This window comes from Schistocerca nitens, chromosome 7 (genome assembly GCF_023898315.1).
Source record: "Schistocerca nitens isolate TAMUIC-IGC-003100 chromosome 7, iqSchNite1.1, whole genome shotgun sequence".
Classification (NCBI taxonomy): Eukaryota; Metazoa; Arthropoda; class Insecta; order Orthoptera; family Acrididae; genus Schistocerca; species Schistocerca nitens.
In genome coordinates, this window is record NC_064620.1 from 119839365 (window position 1) to 119856020 (window position 16656).

The window sequence follows — 16656 nt, forward strand, 5'->3', positions numbered from 1 at the left end:
TGACCGGTGACGAAACCTGGATTAAGTACGTGAACCCTGAGACAAAAGAACAATCAAAGATGTGGGCACATTCAAATTCGCCTACCAAACCAAGAAAAGCCTCGCAAGATTTTTCTGCCAGAAAACTGATGGCAACGGTGTTTTGGGATGCCAAAGGGGTGTTGTTGGTTGAATTCATGGAACGTGGTACGACCATTAATCAAGACGTTTACTGTGAAACAATAAAAAAGTTACGACGGGCTATACAGAACAAACGCCGTGGTATGCTGACTTCCGGTATCGTTTTTTTGCACGATAACGCCCGTCCTCACTCTGCTCGCAGAACAACGGCCCTTCTTGAGTCCTTCAAGTGGGACGTTATCAACTATCCACCTTACAGCCCAGACCTGGCGCCAAGTGATTATCACCTCTTCATGCATATGAAGAAATGGCTCGGGTCACAGCGGTTTGATGACGACGAAGAGCTCAAAGATGCGGTCACAGGCTGGCACCAGGCACAAGCGGGTGATTTTTATGCAGAAGGAATTTCAAAGCTTGTGAAGAGATACGATAAGTGCCTCAATCGCTATGGAGACTATGTAGAAAAATAGTGCAATGATGTAGTTGTAAGATGTATATATTAAAATATTTTTATTTAACTTGGTGTATTTTTTTAAATCAACCGGAGGTTACTTTCTGAACGGCCCTCGTAAAACAAGGATAGTAATGGCAAAAGAGGCGTTTTATAAGAAAAGGAGAATCTTCTGCAGCGGTCTGGACAGAGAACTCAGAAAGAGACTCATAAAATGTCTTGTATGGAGTGCTCTTCTATATGGCGCTGAAACATGGACTATGAGGAAAAAGGCTGGAGGCTTTTGAGATCTGGACATGGCGGAACATGGAAAGAATAAGTTGGATGGACAGAGTAAAAAATGAAGAGGCACTGAGAAGAGTGGGAGAGAAAAGACAGTTACTAGATGTAATAAAGAGAAGAAAAACAAATTGGATTGGGCATATATTAAGAAAGAATGATGGGCTGATAAAAACAGTTTTAGAAGGTTATATAGAAGGGAAAAGGAAGCGAGGAAGGAAGAGATTCCAGATACAGCAGCCTTAAGATGGAAGCAATGGATAGCAGAAAATGAAGAGGCAAAGGACCTGCTAATATGGCAGATAACTGATGATGATGATCCCTAAATATCTTAAGATGAATGCCTGGTTGAGACTTCACTCATTATTTGTCCATGTGAACAAATGCTATGTATTTAATAACCTAAAATTTGACGGGGCAACAATATACAGAATTTGTTTTCTTTGCGGCCATAGGGTCACTGCAGTTTATTGGATTTTAAGTGGCACATTAACTCCTCCAATTTCTGGTTTCACGTACCTCTTCTGTCAGGCCCACATACTTGCTAAGTTAGTGATGATGAAGACACAGTGGCTACACTGACCAGCACTGAGACTAGTTTTGTGTTCCGCAGGATGTGGAGGAACTGGTGGGCTCGCTGTTTCACCGGTCCGCAGACACAAACAGGTTCCTGCGAGCTGACTGCAACGCGGCCCTCGACAAGATGGCGGATGTATTGCCTCCAGCACGTGCCGTCCAACTCATTGTCTCCAAAGGTGCCAGGTAGGTTTCGTCACAGCCTAACGGTAAAAGTATTTGAGGTTGCGCCACACTGTTGTCATTGGCAACAAATTGCATCTCGTTAGCCCAGTATTCCAATGTTATGATTATTAGCTGGTCCAGATATGTGAAATCTGGTTTTATCACATAACACAATCTTTTCCTTAATATCAATGTATTTGTGTGTTGTCCAGTAAACCATGTGCATTACAGAATACATCATGAGCAGGTATTTTAGGCATCCAGAATTCTCATTCTGTCTGTTGAAAATATTACATAATTTTGAAAGTTATTTGCTCAGACTCTATCGTTCGTTCGTTCAAGAGAATTTAGATGTTTGTCTGTTTTTCACTCAAAACTGAATGTACTGTCCCCTGTTATAAAACCGTTGAACTGAATGCGGACAGCATGTCTCAGTGCACACATTTACATAAAGACAAAACTAACTGGCGTTTACTGTGCAGGAAATTACATCTACATCTACATGGATACTCTGCAAATCACATTCAAGTGCCTGGCAGAGGGTTCATCGAACCACCTTCAAATTTCTCTATTATTCCAATCTCGTATAGCGCGGAAAGAATGAACACCTATATCTGATTTCCCTTATTTTATGGTGGTGATCGTTCCTCCCTATGTAGGTCGGTGTCAACAAAATATTTCCGCTTTCGGAGGAGAAAGTTGGTGATTGGAATTTCGTGAGAAGATTCTGTCGCAACGAAAAAAGCCTTTCTTTTAGTGATTTCCAGCCGAAATCCCGTATCATTTCTGTGACTTTCTCTCCCATATTTCGCGATAAACGTGCTGCCTTTCTTTGAACTTTTCGATGTACTCCGTCAATCCTATCTGGTAAGGATCCCACACCGCGCAGCAGTATTCTAAAAGAGGACAGACAAGCGTAGTGTAGGCAGTCTCCTTAGTACGACTGTTACATTTTCTAAGTGTCCTGCCATTAAAACGCAGGCTTTGGTTAGCCTTCCCCACATTTTCTAAGTGTGCTGCCAATAAAACGCAGTCTTTGGTTAGCCTTTCCCACAACATTTTCTATGTGTTCCTTCCAGTTTAAGTTGTTCGTAATTGTAATACCTAGATATTTAATTGAATTTACGGCTTTTAGATTAGGTTGATTTATCGTGTAACCGAAGTTAACGAGTTCCTTTTAGCACTCACGTAGATGACCTCACACTTTTCGTTATTTAGGGTCAACTGCCACTTTTCGCACCATTCAGATATCTTTTCTAAATCGTTTTGCAGTTTGTTTTCATCTTCTGATGAGTTTATTAGTCGATAAACGACAGTGTCATCTGCAAACAACCGAAGACGGCCGCTCAGATTGTCTACAAAATCGTTTATATAGATAAGGAACAGCAAAGGGTCTATAACACTACCTTGGGGAACGCCAGAAACCACTTCTGTTTTACTCGATGACTTTCCGTCAGTTACTACGAACTGTGACCTATCTGACAGGAAATCACAAATCCAGTCACATAACTAAGACGATATTCCATTAAATCAAAATTGTTACTCAAAAATCAACCAGAATCAAACTGCGAACTGCCCAAAAAAGTTTGAACACGAAACCATGTAGTAACAGTGTGTAGAAATATACACTGTTCACTGGTCCATTAAAAATCTGAATTACAAAGAAAATGCTTAGAATTTGCGCAATGGAAACGTGAGATTAGAAACGGAAAAACTAACCAAAAATGAAAAGAATCTCACCTGAAAAATTACAGCGTAATCAGCATCAAGAGCACAGGAAGAAGAAATCGCGTCATTTGAAAAATGCTAAAGTAAAACTAAGCTACCGGTAGAAAGATTGAGACGATTTTCTCATACTAAAAAAACTTCTTACTTGCAATGAAAATACTAATCTCTTCATTATAATGATAATGCTGTATTTTAAACTCTTATTTCACATGAACAAAACGCTCACAGAAGACCACAAACATTACTTCGTTTACAGAAGTCTTACAAGGCAATGCTCTTACAATTATGCAAATTGAAATTAATTAAACTGAAATAACCTAAACTGAGGTGGGAGATGGACTTTTCTGTTGCAAGAATCTCTAATATTATCAGTACACGCAGCAAAAAAATTATTACCTTACAATACATATCCATAATGCGAATTCATTCTCTGTGTTCCATAAATGCTGCGTCTGTAAGTCCTTCCATCAGATTAATAATTCCTAACAATTTTTTTGAGCAAAACCCTCCTCCAATATGCACTATGCTAAAAGTTCGGCCAGCTTACTCCGTGTCCAACACTCGACTACTCTCCGCTCTACCATGGTACCTAGAGAGAGGTTGGACATTCCGGCGAGTACATTCTCATTGGTCAGCGACGTGTGCGTCACTTGGCAGCCAGCGCTCACGCAATCGCGCACTCGCTAATGGGTATGTCAGAGAGTAAAATACTTTTCGTGTCTCTTTTCATTCGATTTTGAGCATCTCGTTGATGCGGTTCAAGATGGTTCGAAATAATCAGTATTAGAAATATTCTAAAGGAAATATAAGGCGGGAAAAGCATTGATGACAATACTTTTCAATATCCAATGTTAGCTGTAGATGTTCTTCGCCAATATTTCCAGCTTCAGAACGTGACTGCGCAGAATATTTTACAATTTTGCGTGCAACTTTAGTTCAAACATATTTAGAGAATGTTATGATAAAGATGACGAAACTTACCTTACGATGTTGACCCGGAAAATTTAACTCTGTTGCTGAAGGCAGTGCAGTCCAGAGCACATTAAATGAAACAATAAGTTTACTGTTACCAGTTACTGTATATTTATCTCCACGACGCGTTTCAAGGGTTTAAACCTCCATCATCTGGTGGGTTTACATTTGTTAGTATGACATTTGTGTGCGTGTTGTGTTACGATTTTTTGGAGGAACTTGTGGTACTGTCTAGTGGAGGAAACAAAACACTATTTCAGAACATGGTTTTGGGTTTCTTATGAAAAAAAAATTAAACGTGTATCTAACGGTAAACATAAGATAAGTAAAATTTATTTTCGCCGATGCCCTCTTCATTGCATCTCATTTGGCTCCTTTATTCAAAAATCTAATGCGGATGAAGTTCTCGTTCTTACACACAAATCAATGTTTTCCTTTTCAATTTAGGGAAAACTTGATTGTACTAGTGCTGCTAATGATTCCATCACGCTTTTGCAACGTGAAACATTTGCTCCATGAAAAGACGCAAAAATAATTTCGAATTCTTATATTGTAATAAACCACTCAGATGATGGAGAAGTAAGCCCACGTTACGAAAGCACACTTATCCAGTCTAGTTTCGTTGTTAATTTTGTATCGAATGGCATTTTGCAGTTGTAATTCCTAATGAACTGTCGATGTTTTTCCACTTGAACGCGATGTATCCTGCCCAAGTATTAAATTAAGGCATTGCGACGTCTTCGCTGGAGCTCGCTGAATCACTAAGCTCGCAAACACGAAACAAACCTTTGCCTATAAAATACTGTGATGTTATGTGTCAGTTACTTTGTTGCACAACTCGCTAGAAATAAAATTCTTGAACTCGCACACTACTACTTCTGCAGAATTTTGGTCTTTGTCCTCTGCAATTGAAGCACCAAGGGACAAAGGTATATTTGTCACATTATTAGTCAGTATTAGTAGGCGTCTTCTATTTTTCACTTCAAGGGGCGTGGTATATTATAAAATACACCAAGACCACGAATTTTAGAAAGGAAATTTTCGAGACAATCTTGATTAATCTGACAGTCATGATGTATGTTGCTCTGGCATTTTTCGCATCTGTAAAAAAAAGTCCAAAAAGTGAATTTATTGATGTAACAAATCCTTTTTGAAATGGGAGGAGCCTATTTCTTTTCCCTAGTCGCATATTCGAGCAAATTTCGAAAACTTTCTTCAGGAAATTTTCTTGACTTCTGAGGTTGAAACCGTAAGCACTTCTAAGAGGTACTTTCTGAATTAAGGTGTACCTCGAGTTTAACACATCGGAAACGTCGTATGTCAATTTGTCCACAGGGTTCGAAAAATCCGTCTTATTTATGGATTCATCTGGTTGTTTCCACAATATTGAATTTTCCGCTCCTATATCGCATGTAACTGCAACAGCGTGAATGCCAACTCCTTCAAGTTCTGTAATGCAACAAATTACTTGTTATTGTCGCACGAAAATAGTTATGTATTGGCTGCTTCCACTTTGAAAATAAATTCTTATCGTAGCTACCTGTAAGTTCTTGTGTGCAATTTTTTACTCCAGTAAAGTCTTTCTGCTCTTTAGAATAATCAGTCTTTCTTCACGTCCTTGATTTCTTGTTCTTTGCTTATGACGATCGGATCAGAGGAAATTTCTTTGTTAATTGACTTGCCCAATTTTGTTTTCTTGGGAGACAAAATATCCAATGTTTTGAGAGCCCTCTTCTGCACTATTCTGATGTTACTACAACGTTCTCTATCTGTGAAATCATCTTCGTGTGGGTAGAGCCTCCTGCACCTGGTTTATTTCCCTACCAGTTAGGTATTTTCTGGGATTGAACTGCATCTGACTTCAGCAACTTTTTGTAGGTAAACCGAACAGCTATCTTTGCATGTCCCATTCGTAATCCTGTGAACGAAAATCTTCAGATCATATCTAATCTTATCCTCACGTTTACAGCGAGACAACCATTCACGTTGGAGTTCTAAGTCTTTCGGAAACCGATGATAAAGAACGCCCTCGGATCTATGTCCAGAACTACTGCATTTAGCAACAGCACAATATGACGTATTTTAGCTCAGTTCACTCGGAAAATGCTGTGAACAACTCACAAGATTAGAAAAGATATCACTACGTACCGGAATATGCCACAGGTAACGATCTAGACTCAAGGAAACGAGATCACAGCACTACCAACAACGGCATGAGTCTGCGCAATAGCTGCGCAGTGACGTCACATCATGCCATGCCAGGCCGGGCGACTGGCAAACGCGCGGAAATCCGGGATTCACTCACCTGCGCTCTACAACTAAGCCAAAGATACACAAGTTCAGAGATACTACTCTCACTGCGTAAGTCGACTATTCCACAGATGTCACACACGACTGCTTCACTCTCGTAACATGAAATTTCCATTCATTCTTAAATTATCTGCAAAATAAATGTCCAGTCCATTTATATATGTCCACCTTCCTTTCAATTTCCGCAACATTATGTGGCGCATCACCTGGAAACCTTTACACCAAAATTCGTCTATACCAGCGTGTCTGCATTCTTTGAAAAATGTTTACTTGCAGAAGTATAAAGAAGAAGAGAGAGAGAGATCTTACACAATATGCTGGGCCCATGCCATAAAATGGGATCTACAAACAGAGATAAAAACAAGAAATTTAATCTAAAATAGAAAAAAAATATGGAGACACTAAGCTGATGCAGAGTTCGTTTTATGGCTGAATGCAGGACTCCAAAGGAATGAAACACATGATCAACATCTATTACTTGAAACTAAAAATAAGAATACTGTGGTACAAATATAAAAAAAATATCCAGAATAAAAGGATATACAAGCAGAAGACACACGCAATTGGAACACCTTCAGAATAACTGTAGTAACTTTCGGGACCTTTCAAGACAAATGAACGACTGGTGCCAAATGGCGTGACGAAGGCCTTGCTAGATGCAGTGCATTTGTGAAAAACATCTGGCTTGAAAAACAAAATGGAAGGATAACACTTATCACAATAGTTGTATGCTTATTGTGGTCCCTAGATGGCCAAATAACGAAATAAACAAGCAAGTGAATAAATTAATAAATAAAATAAATCTTGGACATGGATGACATTCAGCAACCGTATTTAAGGATAATATCAGAAAAGTTGCACAAATTTTAATGCACTGACCTGATTTCGATTCCAAATAATATTATCTTCATTAGAATAAATTACAGTTACTCTTTTTTAGTAATTTTCTTATGTCTTGTATTTCTTGACCGTACTCATTGCCTTTCGATGTCTGCATTTCTCTGTTCTTCAGAGTATCAGGGTGCTACCATTATTTTCACTGATTGCTGTAAAACCATGGATGAGATGGGATATGTTGTAACAACTCATGCTTGTCTGGAGCAACATTTGATGCCAGGAACGTTTAATGTAGTTACAGTGAAACTGATAGTCAATGACAGAGCACCAAGTTTAAATACACAGACGTCTCTCGACCGTGTATTTGTAGCGACTCAAAGAGTACTCCAGGCCACTGATCGATGTTACTCTTGTCACCCTGTGATATCTGCTATTCGTGACCTTCTCTCTGACCTTAGTCCTACTATCTGCTCAGTAGTCATTCTCTGTTTCGTGTGGGTATTGTACCAAATGAAATGGTCGACCATTTCGCAAAAGAAACGATTACTTGCCCAACACTCGCTTCGACCAGCCAAATTCCGAATTTGTGGGTGCAATTACGACCTATCCTCACTCATAGATGGAATGACATCTGGTGGGGTACTGTCCACTCCAATAAATCCTGCACTGTCTAACAACCCTACCACAACAAAGGTCAAAAATTAATTATGATTGTAGTGTAGCTCACGCTGCTAAATATTGCATTTTCGGGCAACAACAAAGTTATATTATGTGGCAGGTGTCATTAGAGCACAGTTAATAAAGTCATTTCTTGAGACAATGGATAAACTAGGCACTCATCTTTTCATGTTTCCCACGCTGGTCTCGTTGTGAACTCATGGCTCAATCGTCGAAAATCTAGGAAGTGATGATTCCAAGCGCGGATGCAAAGAGGCCTAGGTGTTATTCTGCGATATTCAAAAGTTTTATAGATGTGTTTCATAAACCATTCTTGAAGATTAAACTTTTGCAAGTTAGGACAATGGTAATGAAAAAAGTAATCAGCTCTTCGAATTTAAGTTACACTTCTTTTTTATTACTTTTGTTGCAATATCACGTAACTCGTTCCAAAACATCACTTCACAATATAAAACATACTTGAAAATATCTTCCTCACTGTTAAAGTTCACATTTCATAAACTGACTACAATTTGCGTCTTTTTAACGTGACGACGAAAACTTGACTCTCTAATAACCACTTACGCGCCCAAAAATCAGAGTTACAAGTTCGTCAAAGATCATAGTAACAAAAGAAAGAATACACATAAGAATAATATCATTGCAACATAAACATATCGATGTATCGAAGTACCTCTACATTAATGAAATCAAATCTGAATGTTGTCACAGAAATATGTTAACTATTTTACAGAAACACAGTAGAATATTGCTGGTATCGAGAGGTTGAGGTGAGGTGCTGCAATGGTTACGTAATTCAAGTACCATTACAACTGCCATGGAGTCCAGTGCTGCATGCCGCTTCTCCTTCTATTCCTCGCAGAAGGAACCCCATCTCTTATATCGTATTCACATCACTCATACCAGATTAACCCATGGTGTGGAGGGTAAATATCATAGAGGGAGACCAAGAGATGAATACACTAAGCAGATTAAGAAGGATGTAGGTTGCAGTAGGTACTGGGAGAAACTTGCACAGGATAGAGTAGCATGGAGAGCTGCATCAAACCAGTCTCTGGACTGCAGACCACAACAACAACAACGAGCCAACCGAACGTTGTGGTTGTGGAGCCTTACAGACAGCAGCTCACACCCTGCTGGAATGCTCCCTCCTTCTGGCTCCCCATGTTAAGAGAGGTCTTCCAGATTCTTTGCCTCTAATATTGCTGAACCACTAAAGGACACTGGAAGTGGTTCTCGGTTTCCTCCCTGAAATTGTTTTTATTCTCAGATATAATATCTTAAACTGCTTTTGAGGCAGGTGCGAGGTGGCTGGGGATGGTACACCTCTTGTCACATTCTGGGTTTGGAAGACACTTGACACAGCTTCGTCCGTCAGCTGCCTTCGTCATCTCTCTTTTAGTCTCGTTGAATTGCACCCCATTTTCTATGTTAGGGGTAGCCTTGCGATGCATGTTGTTCGCCTCTTAGACTACAAAGGATCAGAGGTGAGACAGTTGTGAGAGGAGCGGCTACTGCCTTGGATAAACTTGCCTGGCTCCACCTACTTGCTGACCTGATTATTTCTGTCACATTGTTTTATTATTATGTGCCCAACTGTAGTTCCAATACTTTTTAGCCTTCACCTGACTAGAAACGTCTATTTACTCTGTAACTGTCTTCACTCTTAGTCAGGTTGGCAGCAGTTGTACGTGGCTGGGAGTTCTCTCTACACAGATGAGCCCTGGGAGAACCTTCCTCTGGTCTGACACACATAATTTTACTTCTCCTTAAATCATTTCTCAGCTCTGGCATCAATATTGCTTTCAGCGCCTCAGTTTTATCGCTCGTACATTCATAATCTGATCAATTTTCTGATGGACATCAATGACTGCAGATTGGTACCTCTTGAACAAGGGACTGGTGTCACTGCTTAGTCCCTTAACCTCCAAACAACCAACAACCGAAACTGAGATTCGTCAGATCTTGCTGTACGCTACCACTGGTCCCTGGTTGAGTGACAATGATCATGGGCCTATACCAAACATTGCATTCTGTGTCAGGATGTCAACATAAGGATTCCGACATCCACTTCTGAGTCAGCAGATATCTAAGTTATAGTACAGCTCTGCAAAGGTAACAGGACAGCCGGTCATCGAACTTTTGCAATGCTCCAGTACAGTGGTTTACATATGTGGAATCACTGTCGCTGCCACACTGATGATCTGTTCTAGACACTGTTGACCTTGAAAACCCGAGTCTTGTGTAATTTTAGACACGCTCTGAGCTATGCATCTTGGAGCAGTAATCATCCAACATTAAAATGCAGTAAAATCATGACATGCTCCCATATTTATTAACATTTGTCTGTAACAGATTACTCAGAGACTGTATCTACGCCTGTGCCATATACGACATCCAGCGGTAACATTTCAGCGTCATACACAGCACGTTTCAAGAGGAAAAACCCTTCCTGTGACTTTTAGCCACTCCATTTAGAGCAGTATGAAAACACAACACCTGTCTTTCACGTGTGTTTGCGTAACTAATCTGCAATGTGGTTCGCTGCTGATGTCTAGAAGTGATGCATGCACAAAAGTATTTGCACTCATGAATTCTAATGACACTCCACATTTACCGATACTGTAACTGTCATAGTACAGCCAGTTCGTACCTCATTCACACTTGCACAGATATAGAAAGTGCACTTATCGCTATAAAATGGTTCAAATGGCTCTGAGCACTATGGGACTTAACATCTGAGGTCATCAGTCCCCTAGACTTAGAACTACTAAAACCTAACTAACCTAAGGACATCACACACATCCATGCCCGAGGCAGGATTCGAACCTGCGACCGTAGCAGCCGCGCGGTTCCAGACTGAAGCTCCTAGACCCGCTCAGCCATATCACTGTAATTTATAGAACCTCTTTTTTTTCTGATGAGTTGTCACAAATCAATTATTGATTGGCGACTCCATGGAGTGCTGTGTGCACAACGACCATATATGTTAAATTAAAAGGAAGGTCACCGTTGGCCGTAATATTGATGTTTCATTGATAGCAGAATCGATTTTCGATCACATAGTGAACAAATGAATTAGGCTCTAAACAAGCAAATAAATGTCGGGTGACTAGGGCCTCCCATCAGACAGACCGTTCGCCGGCTGCAAGTCTTTCGATTTGATGACACTTCGGCGACTTGCGCGTCCATGAGGATGAAATGATGATAATTAGGACAACACAACATCCAGTCCCTGAGCGGAGAAAATCTCCGACCCAGCCGGGAATCGAATCCGGCCCTTAGGTTTGATATTCTGTCGCGCTGACCACTTTTTTTTATTTTATTTTTTTTTTTACCACTCAGCTACTGGGGGCGGTCTCTCAACAAGTGATAAATAACACGAGATTGACCAAGTAAAATGTAAGAATTGAAATATATTTACAGCCAAAATGACCACTTATCTTTTGTTATACATTTTCTTTGCTGTGGCTGTGGATTAGAGCGTAAGTACATTCATATCACAGACAGAACCAGTATAACACTTGTGTTGAAACATAATGTAGTTAGAAATATGACTCGCAGCACTTTCTCATAGCCCTGTTGTTCACTGGTAGCTCTTCATCGTAGCACTGTTCAAAGACAAAGTTCACAAACATGTGGAAGGACTTACAATTGGAATGTAGCCTGGCACAGAACTGCTCTCGTGTCGGTGCTTCAGTCTGTTCCGAGACAGGCTGCCGATGGTGGCGCAGAGATCTTCGGTGGTCGTGTCTCGCTACTTCCGTCTAATCGGTGTGACCAGCGACGCTCCGATAGCGAGCAACGCCCTTGTGATGTCGATAGTAGGCACCGGCGGGACTCCTGTTGACTACACCACACTTTCACTGATGAACACTGATGTAAAAGCAGACAACCAGCGTAGTGAAAAGTGTTAACCATTTTTGGCAACGCAACGGTCAGCGTTCTATAAAATATTTGCCCGTTAATATTCCGAGTCCCCAACCCCGAAGCTCACAAATGACTCGTTAACAATCATTCTCCATACCTTTTCAAGAGGCAACTATCGATTCTGAGACCGCCAGCTATGCTGTAGTACCCCTACACCCTACTTTGCGTTGCAACGGTAGCACGTCAGTATGTCAAGTACTCTTTGGGAGACTGTCGAGTGTGTCACAGTACAGTGTACAGACTTTGTTGAAGTGCTGTTGTTTTGTCATGTGCGTACTGCCTCGAGAGACTGTGTATGTGTATGTGTGTGTGTGTGTGTGTGTGTGTGTGTCAGAATGCTAGCTCACGCTCTTCCCGTTTCCCGGCAGCCACCAGAACGCCGTGGTTTGTCATGTGTGTACTGACTGCTTAGAGATACTGTGTGTGTGTGTGTGTGTGTGTGTGTGTCAGAATGCTAACTGACGCTGTTTCCCGGCCGTCCCCGGCAGCCACCAGAACGCCGTGGTTCGCACAGTGGCCGCGCGGCTGCTGGCGGCGCTGACGGCGCGCCTGGGCGCAGACCGTGTCCTGTCGGCGCCCCGCGACCTCCGCAGCCGCCTACTGGTCACAGGCTCCTCACTGCTGACCGAGGGCAGTCTGGAGACCAGGTACGTCACGCGTGCGCGACGACAGCGACCTCGTGTCACTCTCCGAGGAAGCTGTCTGCAAAGTTTACAGTACGTCATACTGTTACGAACGAGATGAAAACACCGACCTTCTGCTTCTCCCTGCTGGACAATGGCTTCGTCCATTTGTTTTCACCACAGTGCTCGCTTCGCGTGTTACGATTCTCGACTACAGTATTCTGCGCAGAGTAACAGAGAGGTCGGAATTTAACTGCATTATACATGAGTATCCAGCTGAGCTCAAATACTTCCTGAACAGTGTACGACACCTTAATTCTGTTTTCGCCCAAATGCACTACTGGCCATTAAAATTGCTACACCATGAAGATGACGTGCTACAGACGCAAAATTTAACCGACAGGAAGAAGATGCTGTGATATACAAATGATAGCTTTTCAGAGCATTCACACAAGGTTGGCGCCGGTGGCGACACCTACAACGTGCTGGCATGAGGAAAGTTTCCAACCGATTTCTCATACACAAACAGCAGTTGACCGGCGTTGCCTGGTGAAACGTTGTTGTGATGCCTCGTGTAAGGAGGAGAAATGCGTACCATCACGTTTCCGACTTTGATAAAGGTTGGATTGTAGCCTATCGCGATTGCGGTTTATCGTATCGCTACATTGCTGCTCGCGTTGGTCGAGATCCAATGACTGTTAGCAGAATATGGAATCGGTGGGTTCAGGAGGGTAATACGGAACGCCGTGCTGGATCCCAACGGTCTGTTATCACTAGCAGTCGAGTGACAGGCATCGTATCCGCATGGCTGTAACGGATCGTGCAGCCACGTCTCGATCCGTGAGTCAACAGATTGGGACGTTTGTAAGACAACAACCATCTGCACGAACAGTTCGACGACGTTTGCAACAGCATGGACTATCAGCTCGGAGACCATGGCTGCGGTTACCCTTGACGCTGAATCACGGAGAGGAGCGCCTGCGATGATGTACTCAACGACGAACCTGGGTGCACGAATGGCAAAACGTCATTTTTTCGGATAAATCCAGGTTCTGTTTACAGCATCATGATGGTCGCATCCGTGTTTGGCGGCATCGTGGTGAACGCACATTGGAAGCGTGTATTCGTCGTCGCCATACTGGCGTATCACCCGGCATGATGGCATGGGGTGCCATTGGTTACACGTCTCGGTCACCTCTTGTTCGCATTGATGGCACTTTGAACAGTGGACGTTACATTTCAGATGTGTTACGACCAGTGGCTCTACCCTTCACTCGATCCCTGCGAAACTCTACATTTCAGCAGGATAATGCACGACCGCATGTTGCAATTCCTGTACGGGCCTTTCTGGATACAGAAAATGTTCTACTGCTGCCCTGGCCAGCACATTCTCCAGATCTCTCACCAATAGAAAACGTCTGGTCAATGGTGGCCGAGCAACTGGCTGGTCACAATACGCCAGTCACTACTCTTGATAAACTGTGGTATCGTGTTGAAGCTGCATCGGCATCTATACCTGTACACGCCATCCAAGCTCTGTTTAACTCAATGCCCAGGCGTATCACGGCCGTTATTACCGCCAGAGGTGGTTGTTCTGGTTACTTATTTCTCAGGATGTATGCACCCAAATTGCGTGAAAATCTAATCACATGTCAGTTCTAGTATAATATATTTGTCCAATGAATACCCGTTTATCGTCTGAATTTCTTCTTGGTGTAGCAATTTTAATGGCCAGTAGTGTAAATTATTAACAAATCCTCGCCGAATGATGTATTGTCTCCTTTCGTAGCCATATTAATTACAAGGATATCGGTATCATCTTCACTTTTGCAGATGGAACTGTAGTAATTTCTGCTGCTAGTGCCGTATTGTTAAAAGGGAAAAATTCAATGGCATTTCACTCTTAAAAATCCGATTAGTAGTTTCGGAGAAATCACAGTATTCACAAGGGGACGCTACGAGGTCGGGATCATGGATTTATTTCTAACGTTGTACACCTTCATAGGCCGTTAAAACAACATAATGTTCAAGTAGTAAGGTGCCCTTCTCTAACAATTCCCGGAAAATCGCAAGAGAAGTTTTACACGTCTACTATGTGGCTTATGTACCTGTGTATAGGTGCCGGACGTTCGAGTTCGTGGTGGTAAATCGATGTTCGCTATCCTCCGTAATTAAAAAAAAAAAACTGATTGAACAGATTAACGCTTCGTAAGCCGAACGTGCTTGAGGCGAGGGCTCGACTTTTGCTTCAAAAATAGTTTGAATGAATGGTTCAAATGGCTCTGAGCACTATGAACTTAACGTCTGAGGTCATTAGTCCCCTAGAACTTAGAACTACTTAAACCTAACTAACCTAAGGTCATCACACACATCCACGCCCGAGGCAGGTTTCGAACCTGCGACCGTAACGGTCGCGCGGTTCCAGACTGTAGCGTCTAGAACCGCTCGGCCACTACGGCAGGCTCAAAAATAGTTTAAATGGCTCCAAGCACTATGGGACTTAACCTAAGGACATCACACACATCCATGCCCGAGGTAGGAATCGAACCTGCGACCGTAGCAGCAGCGCGGTTCCGGACTGAAGCGCCTGGAACCGCTAGGCCACAGCGGCCGGCGACTCTTGCTCAAAATTAATTATTAATCTACTATTTTTCATCGCTGGTCGTATTATTTAATTTGTATGATATTTGAGAGGTAATATAACGAAAAAAACACATGTATTTGCATAAAGTATTTGCATTTAGGTACACCTTCCACCTTCTTCTCTACATAGTCGCCGCTCCAACTTCAAGTTCTGTCGTAGTGTTGTATCAACTTTCCAATATCCTCGTCATAGAAAGCAGCCGCCTGTGCTTTCGGCAAGTTGTCTGCACTGGTCTGCGTCTTGTTGTCTGTGGAAAAATTTTGTCTTCATAGCCAGCGGTTCTTGTGAGCAGAGATGAGACTCAGGGGGAGCCAATTACGTACTGTATTGTGGGTGATTAGACACTTCTCATCGGAAACGCTGCAGGAGCATCTTCATTGCCCCTGCAGTGTGCGGCCGAGAATTGGCACGAAGATGGAACTGCTCGACAGTTCTGTTATGTGGGCTGCATGGCACAGGCGAAATCTCTATCCAGGTCCTCATACTTGGCGGGAGACGCTATTCCCTACGTATCTTTACGTGCTCACTGTTCACTCAAAACTGAAAAGAGCGACGCGACCGATCGACGGGCATACTAGAGACACTGCCCAACACATCTGTGCAAAGCTTTACCCGATTTTCCCAGTGGTTTCCATTTCGCGACCGCTCGGAACTTATTTTCTGGACAACTCTCGTATTTTTTAACTAACAAGCACTCGATACACGTGAGCGACACAGACACATTTCCTGTGTGTCCCTTTCATCTAAACCTATGTCTGCATCTACATAGATACTCCGCAAGCCACGGTAAGGTGCGTGGCGGAGGGTACCCTGTACCATTACTTGTCATTTCCCATCCTGTTCCACTCGCAAATGTTGTTGTTGTGGTCCTCAGTCCCGAGACTGGTTTGATGCACCTCTTCATGCTACTCTATTCTGTGCAAGCTTCTTCATCTCCCAGTACGTACTGCAGCCTACATCCTTCTGAATCTGCTTAATGTATTCATCTCTTGGTCTCCCTATACGATTTTTACCCTCCACACTGCCCTCCAGTACTAAATTGGTGATCCCTTGATGCCTCAGAACATGTCCTACCAACCGATCCCTTCTTCTAGTCAAGTTGTGCCACAAACTCCTCTTCTCCCCAATCCTATTCAATACCTCCTCATTAGTTATGTGATCTACCCATCTAATCTTCAGCATTCTTCTCTAGCACCACATTTCGAAAGCTTCTATTCTCTTCTTGTCCAAACGGTGTGGTTTTGAAATTTTTTTCTTGGATGAATTTGCATGATGCCACTCCATTGATTGCCTCTTCGTCTCTGGTGAAAAATGATGGAGTCATGTTTCATTACCTGTCACAA

At 42.4% G+C, this 16656-nt stretch overlaps 1 protein-coding gene across 1 annotated transcript in view; it reads left to right on the forward strand.

Annotated features, from left to right (window-relative positions):
• The window catches only part of LOC126195498 (uncharacterized), a 385955-nt gene that overhangs the window by 364695 nt on the left and 4604 nt on the right, over positions 1 to 16656 (forward strand). Inside the window, exons 11-12 of the mRNA XM_049934125.1 lie at positions 1464 to 1612; positions 12535 to 12693. Coding sequence (XP_049790082.1) covers positions 1464 to 1612; positions 12535 to 12693 — 308 coding nt within the window. The remainder of the gene's footprint in view (positions 1 to 1463; positions 1613 to 12534; positions 12694 to 16656) is intronic.